At 47.8% G+C, this 18254-nt stretch overlaps 1 protein-coding gene across 2 annotated transcripts in view; it reads left to right on the top strand.

The window, feature by feature from the left end:
• The window catches only part of ZNF831 (zinc finger protein 831), a 93841-nt gene that overhangs the window by 34471 nt on the left and 41116 nt on the right, over nt 1–18254 (top strand). For both annotated transcript variants that reach the window (XM_049650533.1, XM_049650531.1), the window contains exon 4: nt 13197–13348. In XM_049650533.1, the coding sequence (XP_049506490.1) occupies nt 13197–13348 (152 nt within the window). The remainder of the gene's footprint in view (nt 1–13196; nt 13349–18254) is intronic.

Raw genomic sequence — 18254 nt, 5'->3', positions numbered from 1 at the left:
TGGAGACAGAATGTGCCTCTGCTGCCTTGTCTCTGACTTCTAGAGCTTCTGAAGGGCTTGCCTGATTAGGTCAGGCCCACCCAGGATAATCTGCTTTTTGATTAGAAACTTTAATTGCATCAGCAAATCCTCAAGAGGAGAGGATTACACAAAGGCGTGACCTACAGGATCACCCCAGGCTGTGTCTGCCAGGCCCAGCTTTCCCCGGCTCACCCAGCTAATGGAATTAGAGTTGCAACCAGTTGACTTTTCTGACCCAGTGCGTTGCATCAGATCATTCATGACGAATGGTCCTCTTAGTGAAGGACACGCATGTCTGGGGAGGTGTTCGGAGGGGAATATGATGCTGGCCTTCTAAGAAAGTTCCTTCTAAAGGCAAGTTTCTTATGAAGCCACTGGTTCAATGGCACTTGGCCTGCAAAGATCTGATCAAGGAGATGACCAATTCGTTTGACTCGCATGAGGTGTCAAACCCAATCCATTTTCTGGTGGTGGGTGGCATCGTTAGATGATAGAGCTTTTTGGAGAAATGTGCTGCTTCTCTCTCCTATTTGGTCCAGCTTCAGAGACCCGGATCGGCGCTCGCTCTCGGTGCTGGTGTGGGGAAAATGCTGAAAGGTGGTGCCTAGAGGTGCTTCAGCTCACTGTTCTGGAAGCCACGCACAGAGCTCGTGTTTTGTCTTCAATGTGTTGAAATCTGTCCGTCTCTCACATAGTAACTTAGGGCGAATTTGTAACAGAAGTTAATAGTAACATAGGATTTGCATACACTTACTCTGCAGATAACCAAACGAAAAGCTAATTTGGTGAAGGGTTGCTTGGGCTGTCTGCCTGCCCACCTACCTGGCTACCGTCTATCTCTGTTGCTGCTATAGCAAACCACCAGTTTAACGTAGATGCGTTTTTAAACAACCCCAGGGTATTATTTCAAAGTTCTGTAGGTCAGAGCTCATTAAGGGGTCACCTGACAAGATCAAGGTGCCAGCAGGGCCGCGTTCCTTCTGGAGGCTCCCGTGGAGAATGGGCTTCCTACTCATTTGCGTTGTTGGCAGAATTTTGCTCCGTGGCTGGTGGCCCCTCGTGTGTGTCCTGAACCGGCAAGGGCGGGCTGGGTCCCTTTTCACCCTTCAGGCACCTGCTCCTTCCTGTCCAGCTTCATTTCTCTGACCTTCTGCCTCTCTTTCATTTTTAAGGACTCACGTGGTTAGGCTGGGTTTACCTGGCTAATCCAGGACGTCCTCGTCATCATGGGGTCTGTGCCCTTAATCACATTCACAAAGTCCCTTTTACCACGGAAGGTAACCTACTCACAGCTCTGGGGATTAGCATATGGGCATCTTTTAGGGAGGGGTCATTATTCCACACCGTCCACCTGTCCATCTGTCTGTCCAGCCACATGTGTATGACCGTATATATGCACGTATGCATCCGTGGACGTACGTGTCTACCCGCTCACGTACGTGGGTGTACGCGAACGTCTCTGTTGTTCGTCCGCTCGCGGGTTCTCAGGAAAGGGGTCTGTTTTCTCATTCACACTCCCATTTTACTTCAGTTGTCTTACTTTTCACCAGAAAACGAAACACTGTAGCAGGGATTCCCCATTGGCCCTAGGTCACAGCAAATGGTGGAATTCGTGTCGCAGAGTATCTATTCTCTTTTACTCCTTTTTTTTTTTTTTTTTGAAAACATTTGAAAATGCAGAAAAGTTCAGAAAAATATATAACAGACTGCTAGGTAATGGCCCAGAATTAACAAATATTAATATTTTGTCATATTTGTTTCTGAGCCTCTAAAAAATAAAATATTAGTTTGTATACTATATATTGTGTAAAATGAAACGAAACAAGATAATTATGTAGGTTTACATATTTGGCACTGATTGTTTCGATCTGTGTCTTCATATTTTACAAATCGGTGTATACACTAATAATACATGTGATTGTTTTGTGTCTTTATATTTTTTTAATGTTTATTTAAAAAAATTTTTTTTAATGTTTATTTATTTCTGAGACAGAGACAGAGCATGAGCGGGGGAGGGGCAGAGAGAGAGGGAGACACAGAATCGGAAGCAGGCTCCAGACTGAGCCGTCAGCCCAGAGCCCGACCCGGGGCTCGAACTCATGAACTACAAGACCATGACCTGAGCTGAAGTCAGATGCTTAACTGACTGAGCCACCCAGGCGCCCCTTGGGGGTGTGTATAAACATCATACCGAATTTATCATTCTTCAGTTTGCTTTATAACTCAGTGTTGTCTTTTTGAAGATCCAGCCATGTTGGACCAAATTCATTCAATGCAAGTGCTGTAGCGTGCTCCCTTGCATGAGTATGACGCATTTTATTGTCCGTTCCCCTATTTGTGGGCATTTAAATGGTTTCCAGATATATATATATATATATATATATATATATATATATATTTTTTTTTTTTTTTTTTTTTTTGCTAACTTTGCAGCGAATGAATGTGTATGCATGCCTCCTTAAGCACAATGCAAGAAGTTTTCCAAGAATACACCCCAAAGTGGAATTGTTGGGTTATAAGGTAATCACATTTTCAACTTCACACGTTATCACTGAATCACTCTCCAGAGTGGGTGTGTTAATTTACATTTCCTCCAGGTGTAAGTGAAGGTTGGCTCTGCTCCCATATTCCTACTGATGTTTGTTATTAGCTTGCTTTTATGCTTTGCGCATCCAGACTTTGTAGGATTCTGTATATGTCCTAGGTTTGTACGTGTGTTTTGCCATTACACACACTGCAGATATTTTCCCACATCTATTTTCTGTCTTTTAAAAGCCCATTTATATATGTTTTACCCACATAATTGCAAATGTCTTGCCCCTTCATTCTTTCTCACATGTCAGATCTTCTGGGACCGTTCTTCTGTCTGAAACATGTTTCTGAAAACTTCCTTTAGAGCAGAAGAATCTCAGTTCTCATTAATCTGAAAGTACATGTATTTCATCCTTGTTGAAAACTGTTTTTTCTGGGTGTACAACCTTAGGTTGACGGTCATTTGCTCTTCGTACATCAGAGCTCTCACCGCACTGTCTTTTGGCTTCCATTTTGTGGCGGAGAAGTCAGCTATTCACGTACTCCTCTCTGGTCTCTTATCTCCGGCTACTTTTAAGATCTTCTTTTAATTTTTGGTGTTCCATTGTTTTACTTTGATGTATAAAGGTATATGTTACTATTATTTATTCCATTAGGAGTCCCTTGGGCTTTTGTGATTTGTGGATTGATGTCTACCTAGAAGATTCTCTGCCTTCATTCTTCAAACATTGTCTCTACCCTGTTCTCTGTCTTCTCTTTCTGGAACCCTGAAATAACGTATCTTAGATCTTCTCTTTTACGTGTCTTAACCTCTGTTTTCAACAACCTTGTCTTTCTGTGTGAAAATCTAGATGCTGTCTTTAAAATTTTATGAATTTTCTCAACCCCCTAAGTAATTTTTTTAAGCTCTATTAAGGTATATTGAATTTCAATGTTATGCATATTTAAAGTGTAAAATTTGATAAGTTTTGGTGTGTGTATACACCTGTGAAACCCAACAACACAATCAGAATAATGAATGTATCAAAAATCCCTCAAATTTCCATGCGTCTTCCCTCCGGCCACCCTCCCCTCCCCAGACAGCCCTTGATGTGCTTTCTGGAACCATGGAGTAGTTCCCTTCTTCTAAAATTTTATAGGAACGGAATCACACAATATGTGCTCTTTTTTGTGTGTGGGGGTGGGGTGGGGGGGCTGACTTTTTTTTCACTCAGCACGATGATTTTGAGGTTCATCCACGTCATGTGTATCAATTCGTTCCTTCTTATCGCTAAGTATTAAGCCATCCAGTGGATATGTCACAATTGATACATTTCCTTGTCGGTAGACATTCATGGTTTGTTTCAGTTTGAGGCTGTGACACAAAAACTATAAATACCCATACGCAGGTCTTTGTGGATATATATTTCGTTTTTTAAAATTTTGAACTGGTTATTTTTGTTGTTGTTCAAGTATAATTAACACCGTGTTATATTAGTTTCAGGTATACAATCTACTGGTTCCCCACTTTATACGTTACTCAGTGCTCATCAGGGTAAGAGTGCTCTTTATCCCCTGCACCTGTTTCACCATCACTCCCCCCCCCCCCAACCCCCCACCTGAAATGAACAAACAAAGAAGAAAAAAGTCAAAGGAACAGACTCTTACCTGTATGGATGTACACTTTACATGCCCTTGAGTGATATCGAAGAGTGGACTGTCTAGCTCATATGGGAGATGTGTGATTCATGGTAAGCTGCCAAAACATTTTCCGAAGCGGCCGCGTTATTTCACGCCCTCACTAGCCACGTGAAACTTCCCGTCTTTCCACGGCCTTGCCGACCCTTCGTGTGGCCCTGTTTTTCACTTCAGTCGTTTTACTAGATGCGTGGCGGCGTCTCACAAGCTGGAATTTGCACTTCCCTCCTGACTAAGACATCGAGCATCTTTTCACGGGCTTGTCTTCCATGTTTCTTCTTCGGTGAAGTATCTGTCCGAGTCCTTTGGCCATCATAAAAATGGGTTGTTTTCTTATTGTTGAGTTTTGAGAATTCTTTACATATTCTGGTTGTAAGTCCTGCATCAGATATGTGACTTGTAAATATTTTCTTCCAGTCTATGCCTTGTTTTTTTTTTCTTTTAATTTTTTTTGACATTTATTTATTATTGAGAGACAGAGCACGAGCATGGGAGGGGTAGAGAGAGGAGGAGACACAGAATCGGGAAGCAGGCTCCAGGCTCCGTGCTGTTAGCACAGAGCCCGATGTGGGGCTCGAACTCACAAACTGTGAGATCATGACCTGAGCTGAGGTCAGACACTTACAACCGACTGAGCCACCCAAGCGCACCCCCCCCCCTTTTTTTTTTTTTAACTTTCTGAACAGTGTCTCTCGAAGAGCATATATTTTTAGTTTTGATGAAGTCCACCTACCATTCTTTCTGGATTATGGTTTTGGTTTCGCTACAAAAATCTTTGCCTAATCCATGTTTTTCTCCTACGTTTTCTTCTAATGTTTTCTGCTTTTAGGTTTAACACTCAAGCCTGCCGCCCATTTTCACCTAATTCTTCTGTGTCACGTGACAGGGGAAATCTCTTATCTTTGCACGTGGACGTGTAATTGTTTCAGTACTGTGTGTTCGTCTGTCTGTTTTGAGGCAGCACAACACTGTCACGACTACACCGCCTGACTTGAAGACTCACTGTGAAGCTAAGATATCCAAGGCAGAATGGTATTTGCATCATAGTGGACAAATAGATCAATGGAACGGGTTAGAGAGTATAGAAATAGGCCCCATGTATTTGGTCAATTGATTTTCAGCAAAGGTTCAAAGGCAATTCAGGGAGGAAAGTACAGTCTTTTCAGCAGATGGTGCTGAACCTGGTAAATTTCTTCGCCGGTAAGCTGAGCAGTTACAAAGTTCGCCTCATTTGTTTCTCTGCTCTCAGGGGATGCTGCCTTCATTACTTGACTCATGTCTCGAAAACCATTGTTTTATTCATTTGCCTGTTTTTTTTGTTTTGTTTTGTTTTGTTTTTTTTGGGAGGATAAATCTCGCTGCTGTTAAACCATCTTGGTCGGAAGAAAAAGCCCCTGGACTGTTGCAACAGCCTGTTAATTGTTCCCCTGCCCCCCAACTTTTACTGATCTGTCGAGTGTTAAATTTAATTGTTAGTGTATATTATGCTTTATTTCCAGGAAGTTCCACTTAATTATTTTTCAGACCTGCTTGATCGTTTTTTATAGTCTCTTGCTCTCTAGTCTTTTCTTTACTGAGCTATGATTGACATATGTAAAAGCTTGACATATTTAATGTATACATGTTGATGAGTTTGAAGGTTAAGTGTACACCCTGAAACCATGCCCACATATGATGTCTTTAACTTATCTGTAATTTCTAGAAGTTTCTTTCCTTTTTGGGGGGGTAAGAACATTGACATATGATCTACCTTCTTAAATTTTTAAGTACATAATCCAGCACTGTTGACTATGTGCCCTGTGGCATATGGTAGTTCCCTAGGATTCATTCATCTTTCACACAGTGAAACTGTGTTACCCTTTGATCAGCACCTCCTTGATTCCCCCTCCCTCCAATCCCTGGCAGCCAGCACTCTCCTTTCTGTTTTGATCAGTTTGGCTGTGTTAGATTTCTGAGATACTTGGGGTCACGCACTGTTTATTCTTCTGTATCTGGCTTACGTTACTTTGCGTAGCATCTTTCAAGTTCATCCGTGTTGCAGCAAATGGCAAGACTTCCTTGTTTCTTTAAGGCTGAGGAGTATTCCATTGTGTATCCCACACCTTTATCCATTCATCCATTGATGGACATTTGGCATGGTTCCATATCTTGGCTGTTGTAAACAGTACTGCAGTGAACAGGCGTGTGCAGTTACCTCTCTGAGGTCCTCATTTCAGTTTGTTTGGGTATATACCCAAGAGTGTGATTGCTGGGTCATGGGGTAGGTCTAGTGTTAATTTTTTGAGGAACCTCTGTACTGCTCTCCATGGTGGATGTACTAACTCCCGCCAACATAGTACAAGGATTCATTTTTCTCCACATCCTTGTCAATACTTACTATCTTTTATTTTTATTATTTTTTTTTGATAATAGACATCTTAGCAGGTGTGAGGTGATCTTTCATTGTGGTTTTGATCTGCATTTCCCTGATGATCAGTGATATTGAGCACCTTTTCGTATGTCTTCTGACATTTCTAGATTTTCTATGGAGAAAGGTCTACTCATTTTACCCATTTTAAAAAAGTTTTTTAATGTTTATTTATTTTTGAGAGAGAGAAACACACAGAGTGCAAGTGGGGGAGGGGCAGAAAGAGAGGGAGACACAGCATCCAAAAGCAGGTTCCAGGTTCTGAGCTGTCAGCATACAGCACGACACAGGGCTTGAACTCATGAGCTGTGGGATCATGACCTGAGCGTAACTGACTGAGTCACCCAGGGTGTGGTTGACATACATAACAGGCTGTTTACCTGTTTTTTTTAAGTCGGGCTTTTTTTTTTTTTTTTTTTTTTTTTTGCCATTGAGTTTCAGAAGTTCCTTATATATTTTGGGTATTAACCTCTTCTCAAATATATGGTTTGCAAATATTTTCTCCCATTCTGTAGGTTGCCTTTTCATTTTGTTGATGGTTTTCTTTGCTGTGCAGAAGCTTTTTAGTTTGATGTGGTCCCAGCTGGTGATTTTTGTTTTTGTTGCCTTTGATATCACATCCAAGAAATCATTGCCAAGGCCAATATCAAGATTTCCCCCTTTGTTTTTCTTTTAAGAGTGTTACAGTTGCAGTTTAAGTCTTTGAACCATTTTGATTGGATTTTTGTGTATGATATAAAGTAAGGGTCCAATTTCACTGTTTTGCATGTGGACGTCCAGTTTTCCTGGCCCTATTTTGTGAAGAGACTCATTTTCCCATTGTATGTTCTTGCCGCTTTTGTTGAAAATCAGCTTACAATAGACGTGTGGGTTTATTTCTGGGCTCTTTATCGCATTCTGTTATGTTCCATTAGTTGATGTATCCATTTTTATGCCAGTGCCATGATATTTTTATGACTGTAGCTTTGTAATATATTTTAAAGCCAGTAAGTGTGATGCTGCCTGTTCTTTTGTTCTTGCTCAAGATTGCTCTGGTTATTTGGAGTCTCTTATGGTTCCATATGAATTTTAGTTTTTTTTTTTTTAATTCTATAATCTTTGCTCTTATTTTCAACCTTTTCTAAAAACACACTTAATTTTTTACATCTGATAATGCCAGCATAGAAAGTTGTGGCACGTCTGACTCTGTTTTAGGTATTAATTCTCACTTGCAGGAACTTATTTCCTTATTTGTTTTTGGATTTTTGATGGTGAGCTGAGATTTCTGGAACTTTGCGACTTGGGTTGGAGGTAGGTTTCTCCAGTAATGCCCCCCCACCCATCCACCCACTAGGTGCCTGAAGGCATGTACTGGGCACTACTTTAAGTAAAATTCTTAGTTTTAGGCTTTTTTGTGTCATGTGTACCGTGAATTCAGATTGCAAACCCATGAAAAGACTGTCTTATTGTTATAAAATTAACGGAAGAGACTTTTGCCCCCTTCACTTAGTCACTTAGTGATAAGAGTGGAGTTTTTCAGTGTCCCCCGGGGAAGGTGGTGGGGATAGAGTGTTTATTTCTAATTCACCCTTGTATCAAGGGTACGGCCCTCTGAGGTCTCAGTTTTTGCAGGAGTACAGACGTTGGGTGCCTCTAGGGTCCCCAGGGTAGGTTCTGGGTTTGGGTTTGAATCCTGCTCCCTCTACCGCCCCCCCTTCCCCAGACCATAAAAACCAAGATCAAGGGGCACCTGGGTGGCTCAGTCGGTTAAGCGTCCGACTTCAGCTCAGGTCACGATCTCACGGTCCATGAGTTCGAGCCCCGCGTCGGGCTCTGGGCTGGAGCCTGGAGCCTGCTTCCGATTCTGTCTCTCCCTCTCTCTCTGCCCCTCCCCCATTCGTGCTCTGTCTCTCTCTGTCCCAAAAATAAATAAGTGTTAAAAAAAAAATTAAAAAATAAACAAAAACACAAGATCAAGCTCACCTGGTTTGTTTGGCAAATGCTCTCAAGATGAAAACTCTCTTTTTAGGTTTCAGCTTTCACTTGGGTTTTGAACTTGAAATATAAAGTGTTGAACATTTTTATACTTCAATCTGCATTTTTACTTGTTTTCAGTATAAAGGTGGGTGTGGTAGTAGTCAGCCAGAGAACTTGCCAACTGTCCTGTCGGAAGTGGTCTTCTTTTTATCATCGAGAAGGTGAATATTTTGGTAATAGGTGGAACTGCCTTGTCCTTTACGAGCATTACTTTTTGGTCTTGCCTAAGAGGTCTTTCCTTACGCTCACTCTCCCAGTGTCACAAACACAGAAATATATTCCCCTGTGTTCTCTCTATATACATATCAATGTAAGGAAGGATTTATTTTTACTTTTGTCCATATAGAGAACTATGGACCATGGGTCAAACTCGACTTTTGACCTGTTTTTGTATGCCCTTGAGAGCTAGACGTGGTTTTTACGTTTTTAAAAGGTTACATATGTAAAGAATATGTGGTGAGATGGTATGTGGTCGGCAAAATCTAAAATATTTACTATCTGGACCTTTATATAAAAAGCTTTCAGACCTCCGGATTGATTCCCCCCCCCCTTTTTTTTTCTCACCTATTTGCTGTATTTTAACTTCCCACTCCTACCTGCAGTTCATCTCTGGGTCCTCCATTAGATGTCATTTGTCTCTTTGTTTGTTACCTACTTCAAATACCACACTGTAATGGAAGAGGTTGTTTTCATTAAGGAAAGTCCATGAGCTAAAGGACAGAGATTAGAAAATGCAGGATCTGTTTTCAGAGTGGAAATGGAAAAATGTAGCAAGTTCGTACTTGGATGCCTAATTGCCCTGACATTAACCAGAGGCATAGAGATCCAGAGTGCCCACAGACCGCGCCTCCGCCGTGCCCAAAGCGAGTGCTGGACCATGGAATTGGATTTTATTGATTAATTTGTAACCGTGGCCAGTGCCGTATGAAGCACGAAACGCTTGTTCTGTGAAGCTTCTGCCAAACGGAACAATGAGCTGTCAAGTCCCGAGTGGGTCGGCGTGAGCGAGGAAGGCATTGGGGGTCATCTGGGGGAGGCGTGCACTGCAGACCCCAAGGTACATGTGAGTCATCGAAGGTGCGGTGCAGAGAGAAAACCGGACGCCGAGAATGACATTTTTCCTTGTAAAGCGGGCGTTTATTTGTCCGAGGCGGGGGCCTGCTCACTTCAGTCCCGACCGAGTTTCCTTGGTCAACGAGGGAGGGCTCTCAGGAGTGATGGCACGGTCTCTGAGGTGAGGTGGAGACACAAACGAGGTGTGGTGGCTGCCACCACACCTGGCTGAGACCCTGTGTCACAGTCACCAAGGCCCCGGAAGCTTTGACCACAGTGTTCTGCTTAGCGGGCCACTGAGGTCTGCTTGCCTCCACTTCCGGTCGCTTTGCTTCGTTCCCTGTGGGATGAAACGAAAGGGATGATATGACAGCACATGTTCCCCCCACCCCCCCGGGATAAACGTGCAAGACCCTCTCCTCGGATCCGCCTTCCGCCCCTCAGACTTGGCTGATCAAAGGGGCAGTGAGTGTGTGTGGGGTGGGGAGGGTGTGGTTGGAGGAGGCAGGGTGGCCGGTGGCTTTCAGCCGGCCTCAAAAACCTCACCCTGCCTCCTTTGGAGAGCTTCTCACTGAACTCTAGTTAAAACTGGTGTCCCCTGAGCTCTTGACCTTGGCCAACCAGGCACCGGTGTCCCCACTGGAGCGGATGCGGGGCAAGAAGGCTTTTTTTTCTGAGTTTTCCTTGAGGCCTATAAACAAAAACGTTGTGCCGATCTCGTGTGTCAGTAATGGTGGCTCTTGAAGGCAGACCTCTGGAGAGACCAAGAGGGCAGAGGGTACACTGAATATAGGAATTCAATTTAAAATCTGGACCTTAAGTGACAGCTTATTAAAAACCCTGTAAACCACTCTGCAGGTCAGCTAACAGCAAATTAGACGTAAATACAGAAACCTAGATAGGATTTAAAAAGGTAGCCTTGAGTAAAACCACAGAAAAAGCATGGCTTTGTGGGACAATGTCACGCACAAAAGTGACACCACGTATTTGTAAGGATCCTCACGTATCCAAGGATGTTTGTCAGACGTATCTGAGTGAGCGTCTCTGGGGGGAAAATAGGCAAATGGGGGTTAGAGGAGACGGGAAACATGCGAATCACGTGTCTGGGGTCGGGCTCCCTAGAAGCAGAGCCCGAGATGGGCATTCCTGGACAGGTGATTTGCGGAGGGAGGGCTCTCAGGAGTGAGAGAAGCAGACCAGGGCAAGGGAAGGACTAAGCGGGGTGTGGCATTGAGTGTCCAGTCCTGCCTGATCCCACGGGGAGCTCTGGAGTGTGGAATGCCCTAGAGAGTGGCCACCACGGGACACAGGGGCCGAGCTATCACCCCCTGCAGCTGCCAGTGGCCAGGGGCCCTTCCTGGGGTGTGTGCAAGCTCTCCCAGGTTTCTCTAGGCAAGATGGCTCCCGTCAGCCAAGGGCAGTCCTCTCGAGAAGGGGGTAGATGTGAGTCACCAGCAGCCAACACCCCAGCATCTGGAGCGGTGGGGGGAGGCGGTCGAGACGGGCATTCGTGGCATCCGCTAAACTGCAGGAGGCCTGGGTGATGGTGCAGGCTTGCCCCCCTGCCACACCTGGTGTGTCCGTGCCCAGAGGACGGCGCTCCACGAGGGGCTGCACGCAGAACGTTCTGAGAGAGCCCAGGGGCGGGAGAAGCAGACCCGTGACCGTGACCAAATCAAATACTGCTCCAAAGGCAGTCCCATGAGGGCCAAAGGGGGCCCAGATTCCACCTTAATGAGAGCTGGGTTCAGGGGCTGGGACTCTTCAGTCTCCTAGTTATTTTCATTGACTGCAGTCCCTCACTAGGCCGTTTTCCGAAAGCAAAACCTCTCTGCAGTTCAAACTGTGCCTTTCTTAACGTCTGCAGGCTTGTGGCAGTCACCCACTGGCTTGGGGTAAAGGTGACCCACAGCACACAGAGAAGAATTCTCCCGCATCGCCCCACCCTCCTCCCTCCCTTTGTCTCTACACTTTGAAATCACTCTCTGTCTGGACCCAGCAGGAGCCCTGACTGGTCCTGGGGCTTGTGATTAGCTCCCCACCCTGGCTCAGATAGCTCTTCCAGGAACCTGTGGTCTTGACAAGCGGGGGCGACTGCTTCAGAGAACAAGGCAGGGCCCCCTGGGGGATGACAGCTCCTGTCCAAGGCCAGGGAGGTAGCCGAGCCTCTCCCAAACGCGTAGACTGCAGAAAGATGAACAAAAAGTCACTTTCTCGTCGTTGGTGCCATAAAAATCAGCTCCTAAGAGAATACAGCATTCTGCAGATCTTACTTAAAATTCTGTGAGCGGCGCTGATGATTAGGGGATTGCAGCTGGAAGCTGGCAGCGGCTCAGACAGATGAGAAAGGAAAATGGCCAAGCAGGTCGCCTCACCTTCGCCCCAGACTGAAGAGTGTCTGGGAGTAGGGTTCTTGTAAACTGAGGCTTGTAAAAGAGAGGCTGTCCTTGTTACTTAAGTGGGCAGGGAGAGGCAGTGCGAAGGTCTTTTCGAAGAGCTGACCGCTGATGGCGGCCTGGGCGAAATGGTGCGGGCCACCGGGTCAAGGGTCTGGCCCCACTTGGCTACGCGGTCTTGCGTGTCATAGGGCAACACGGCAGCTGCTCTGCGTCTTGGTTCTTTCGCCTGCAAAATGGTGGCATGGGACCAGCTCGCTGGTCTGCTTTTGGTTGTGTAGCCTAATGCACGATTGTTTACCTAGGAATTACATGTTCATTTTACTCCACTAATGTATTATGTATATTAAAAAGGGCATACAGCTGTAGATCCAAGAAAGTCTAGATACAAATAAGTGTAAGCCCTAGTATTTTCTTTCTCAACCCTTGTCGTGTCCTCCCACTGGGATGTGAATACTGTTTCTGGGGATGAGACCCCTGGAAGGGCTTCTCCGCATGGCAAGTCTACGATGCCCATGTTTCCAAAGTAGACCCTCTGAGCCCACAGTGTCCAAGGCAGTAGCCGTTTGCCACACGTGGTGATTTAAATTCATTAAAATGAAATAAAATGTAAACGTGAGTTCCTCAGAAACACTAACTACATTTCAAATGCTCAGTAGCCGCCCGTGGTGCGTGGCCACTCTACTGGTCAGTGCGGATTCTAGAACGTTTCTGTCATTGCAGGGAATTGTATTGAGAAGCTTGCCTATTAAGCAGTCAAGCCCATGTGATTCGGTGTTTAATTACACAGCCGCTAACCTTCGCTGAGCATTTGCTCTGTGCTAAGTCGCATGGAAAGAATTTCGTAAGCACTATCTCATTTAGTCCCTACAACAATCTAGCCCCATGTCATAGCGGGGGAGACGGTGGGAGGAAGGACGAGGAGTTTCCGAGCTGACAGGCTGCTCAGAGGTGGAGGCCTTGTGTTCTCCCAGGCGCCCCACGGGGACTTGGGGTTCATTGTCTGAGCGTCGCCTTTATCAGTGTCTGTGCGTGGGCTTCCGGGCACACGTTCTCAAGACTGTTCACCACACGTGTGCTTCTCTGTCCCACAGGCGCAGAGGGGGTTTCTTACAGAGCCGCGTTCAGCTGAGAGGAGGCGGACTGCACAGGCCACCCAGGGTGCTGAGGAAAGACCGCCACCTCCCCCCACTCGAGGGCCTGGGCCCACGCAGGACCCCCAGGAAGCCTTCTTCAGAAACGGCAGGTAATGTTCTCCTTGGAGGTGAGTCCCAACTGGGCACAGCAAGGGCCCAGGCCCCTCGTCAGATGCTGGGGATGCAGGGTGGGCAACAGCCAGCCAGCTGTGCCCTCGAGAGCCCTGAAGGTGTGAGGACTCAAGTGTGACAACTGGGGGATAGTCACCGTAACCCCAAAGTAGCGGGGAGAACACTGAGATATTGAGAAGTGGGCACACATCCTTCAGCGCTGGCCAGGTGTGCCGGGCCCTGCGCTGCGTGCAGATTCTCCCGGGACCTCGAAAACGTGAGTCCGAACTCTTGGGGACCCCGTCTTTGAGACGGAAGTCCACTCGATTCTTTGCGGTGGGTCCACGGGGGGCTTGCGCGGCCATGTGAACTAGAAAGATGAGCGGCGACGACGCACGAGAGCTGCTCACACGCAAGCCGTCAGAGGCGCCTCGTCATGCCCAGAAACAAACCAAGGATGAACTAATGGGCGGTGCTTCCTGGAAAAAGGACTATTTTAAGCCGTAATCACTGGGCAATCAGGGCAAATCACTCGGCTTCTCTGGACCTCCGTTCCCCCTCCTCTCTCCCCCTCCCCAGCAATAACGCACCCGGCCTTAGTCTTGTTTGCAAGGTGTCGACTGGGAAAAATGAAGGTCGTCTGTGGAAAGGTTGCAGGGTCCCATCTGGCCAGCAGTGACTGAATTACCATCCTTTTGTGGCTGGTTATTGTCTCTTTGGCTCAAGGGCTGACCCTGGGCTATGTCTGATGGCTGAGGTTTTGGTCCCTGGGGAGAGTTGGCTGGGGCACCTCCCCCTCCACCTTTGTGTAGCACCAGTGCCCCCTGCAGGCGGGTGGCTCTTTCGTGCTCCCCTCCTCCCCCCCACCCCCCCTCCCCACCCCCCAGACCCCAAAGTCCTCTCCCGTAGGCCAGGACAAGGGTTCCTTGTGGCTTGTTTCTTGGTGAGAATTTATTTTTTTTTCTTGGTGAGAATTTAAATCGAGGTAAGTATTTGTTCCACCGGTTGGCCAGGAAATACATTGTCTTTGCTATGGAACATCAGGGGTTAAAATCAGGTGGGAAAGGCTGGGAGGGGGCGGGGGTGGGGCGGTAGGTGGAATGCCCCAGGTTGCCCAGCTTTACCCTTTCTTCCAGTGGATGTCCACATCCCCAACTCCATTACTTTCCTCCTCCATCAATGCAGCCCGGGGAACTGCCCGGAGGGATTTGGTTGTGTGGTACTCCACCCCCCCCCCCCCCCCCCCGCAGAACCCACCAGAACCCCCTGGAACTCTGCCAGTTATCCCAGACTGCACAACGTTCCCACCAGCGGTCTCCCAGCACCTTAAAGACGGCGAAACCAGGCTGCCGCGGGAGACTCACATCCGGTGCCACGTTTATGCTGCTGAGCAGTGCGTGCACGCTGCCCTGAAGAGGACAGCGGTCCCTGCCGTGGTGACGGGTGACGACACACACACTAGCTGTTCGCCCTTCGCTCGGATCACACTGGGGGTCTGTGCCCGCACAGCTAGGCCGTCGACGAAGGCTTTACCTACCCAGTGGCTCCACACGAGGATCCACTGGGCACCGTGCCGCTCCCACGGCGGCTGATAAATGCCGCTTGTCATTATCTGCCAGGCACGACAAGCCTACCTCCGTGAGAACCGGCGTGGGCTGAGTGCCCAGTGAGCGTGGGGCATGCGGTGATAGGTGTTTTCGTTGTCTGCACAGGACAAGGTCAGCGTTGGGGGAGTTTTCTTGAGAGACGAGGGGTTTCGTCCGGAAACGCAGATGTAGGGAGAGTAGAACAGAAGCTTTCTGGACTGGCGGATGGTGAGGACGGGCTCGGGGGCAAGAACGCAGACTCCCGAGAGGGCAGACAGCCCAGATGGGCCAGTGCGCGCCGGGCCCCGGTGGGAGGCGGGAGACGGTCACTGGGGCGGTGCCTCACTTGGGCACCACCTGAAAAAATCGCCACAAACTTGATGGTTTAAAACAACAAAGATTAATTTTCTCACGGTTGTGGAGGCCGGTTGCCTCACACTCTCTCCAAAGGCTGTAGGGGACGAGCCTTCCTGCCTCTTCCAGCTTCTGGTGGCTCAGGCGTCCCCTGGCTGTGTCTGTCCAGCCTCTGCTTCTGTCGACACCTGGGCTTCTCCCCTGTGTTTCTGTGGATCAGGTTCCCCACCCCCCCGCCGCCCGTGTCATCCCCCTGTAAGTATACCTGTTGTGGGGTTTAGGGCCGCTCCCAAATCCAGGGTGATCTCACTCTAAGAGTCTCAATTTAATTATACCCGCAAAGACTCTGTCCAAGTCAGGTCACAGTCACGTGTTTGGCAGTTAGGGCTCGGACGTACCATTTTGGGGGCCATCGTTGAACCGCTTGGCTTCTACGATTCTCCCCCCGTCTGTGAGCCAACGGAAGCGACCTTAAAATGTGTTTCTAGGTGAAAAAAAAGGAGTGGCACGTGTGGACATTCGGTGTCGAGGGACGCACATCTACTGTGCTCTTATTGTGTGCGAAGAGTTGAGGCAGGAACGGTCTTTTGTAAACCAAACTGGCGCATAGTCGTGAAGAGGGAGTCGTGCAGCCCACCAGCGGCCGGGCCTGTTCCCCACTTGGCGGAACAGTCGTCCAAGCGGCTCCAAGTGGCTTCAATACCAGGACGGGTGTGTCGGGCCAGGGGACCCATCGGCTCCTCTTTAGGGAGAAGCCCAGGGGCAGGCTGGGGAGGGCGCGGGCAGGCCCTCTGTGTAGGGCCGCGGGGACTGTGCCAGCAGGGCCAGCAGTCCAGCTGCCTGGTTTGCCCAGCCTTGCACTCTGTGGGGCTGTCAGACCAAAGCAGGGAGCCCCGGCTCCCCTCTCCCTCCCTGTCACAGTCCACCAGCGGAAATGGGCGCCTCCTCCTAATTTGCACACGTACCCAGCGTGCTCATGGTGACCCTGGGGGCCCCAGTGTGAGCAGGGACACCAGTTGGGAAGCGTCTGACCTTTCATTGTCCCTTTTACTCCTCCTTCCCTTTGAAAGCTTCTCTCATCCTGGGGGGAAGGGTCTGTTGCTATCCTTATGGGCTCCCGGAGGGGATCTCGAGACTCTCTCCATGTTGGGAGAAATCCCACTTCTGTATACTTCTTATCTCGGCGTGAGCTTTTCATACCAAAGCTTCAGAACAAACTGGGGCACAATGAATGATGGGTAAACACACATGTGCGCGCGCGCGCGCGCACACACACACACACACACACACACACACACCGTCAGAAGCAAAGTCTAAATGGGGAGCTAAGAAATGAGGGGCCATTCATATTTAAGACCCCCCCACCCCGGGACGTAGCCCACACAGAGGTATTATGATGTCCCAGCGATAGCCCAGAGTGGTGACAAATGCTTTCGTGTTTATTATTTGAGAAGTGGATTGAGCCAGAGGCCTGGGTCACTGGTGCCCGTTTTCAGAGGGCTCCCTCCCCTGCAATTAGGAAGAACGTGGTGGATGTCCGTTAAGAGCAGGTGTGAGTCTGCGGGATGTGGGCTGAGCGTTTGCCCAGGAAGTATTAATCGCCCCCTGTCCCTCATTGAAGTGTCAGAGTGTGAACAGGGATGGCTGGTTGGGTAAAGCAGCAAGCGTGGGCTGGACAGGTCGTGCTGGACAACGTTGAGTTGGAGGGTGGCGAGTGCACTAAAATAAATACCTCCTGGAAATCAAAGGGGCTTGGGAATTTTTTTGCCACCACTTGCTCATACCGGCATTTCACAGAGGAGCGACAGGCTCTCTGAGTGTTGGGTGTTTGAAGAAAAGTACTGTGACTTCATAGGAGCCTGACGATGGGCCTAGGTCGTCCACCATGGACAAATAGCTTTCTCCCATCCTTTGACCTGGCAGGCCCTGCATAGAGAGATCAGGGCTGGCTTCTAAGTGAGGGAGCTGACCTCGCCAGGTCTGTGCGTGTGTGTGCGTGTGTGTGTGCACCAGTGTGCTCGTGAATGCATGCAGCTGTGTACGTGGTTTTGGTTTTTGTTTTTGTTTTGCAGGGTCTATCGTGGCGGGACAGCGATAGAATCATCTAGTTTGGGTGCCTGAGGGGCTGTAACTTGGGGGGACTTGATGAAACCCAACAAAGAAATTGGAAAGGGTCTTTGGGGCGGGGGGGGGGGGCGGAATTTCCCAATTAAAAGGTAGGGAAAATCTTTGGTCCTGATCCTTGTAGGTCAACTGGAATCAGTGAAACCTCTTAAATTAAGTAGGCAAGAATACTTGTGTCCACGGGCTGAAATAAGATGCTGTAACTGACTCTTCCTCTTCTTCATTTTTGGCGAATCTTCCTGTCAACAACTTATGAAGAGGAGAGGAAGAGAATGTTTTTGAAAAATATTTTTTTAAAGGATGCTTAATTTCCCTCCTCTGTAAACTATTCTGATAGCTTGGTACTAATCACTGGAATTAACAGATGGCTTGGCAGTGAAGTCATCTGCAAGCAGAAGGCCAGAGGAGTTATGAAGGATAAAGACCTAATTTATAAATTTTTAGAGTGATTGGAGTCTTTGAGACCCTCCTGAGAACGGAGTCTTTTTTTGAAACCTGAATTCAGTGGTCTGTCCCATCCAGGTTTCCAGCAAGGGGACGGGGGAGGCTGGAAGTTTCTTTTTAAATACCAAGTGGCAACAGGTTACCAGACAGCCCGGCTAAATGTGACTGTCAGTGGGCAGGAGTTTCACGCTTTCCTCAGAGAACTTCTTCAGTCACGTTTACTTCAGGATCAAGGTGGAGCTGTGATGTTAGGTGGGGTTAATCTTAGAAACTCAGGGCTCCTCATGGAAAGGATTTGCACGAATATCCCAAGAAGAGTGCACATCTACTTGAGGAAAGACCTTGTAATCCAAACTTTCTTTATGGGACACCTCAGTTCAGAGGTTGCCTGGGGAGA

Source organism: Panthera uncia (genome assembly GCF_023721935.1).
Source record: "Panthera uncia isolate 11264 chromosome A3 unlocalized genomic scaffold, Puncia_PCG_1.0 HiC_scaffold_11, whole genome shotgun sequence".
NCBI lineage: Eukaryota > Metazoa > Chordata > Mammalia > Carnivora > Felidae > Panthera > Panthera uncia.
The sequence above is the reverse complement of the archived record's forward strand: the minus strand, read 5'-3'. Positions and strand labels throughout refer to the sequence as shown.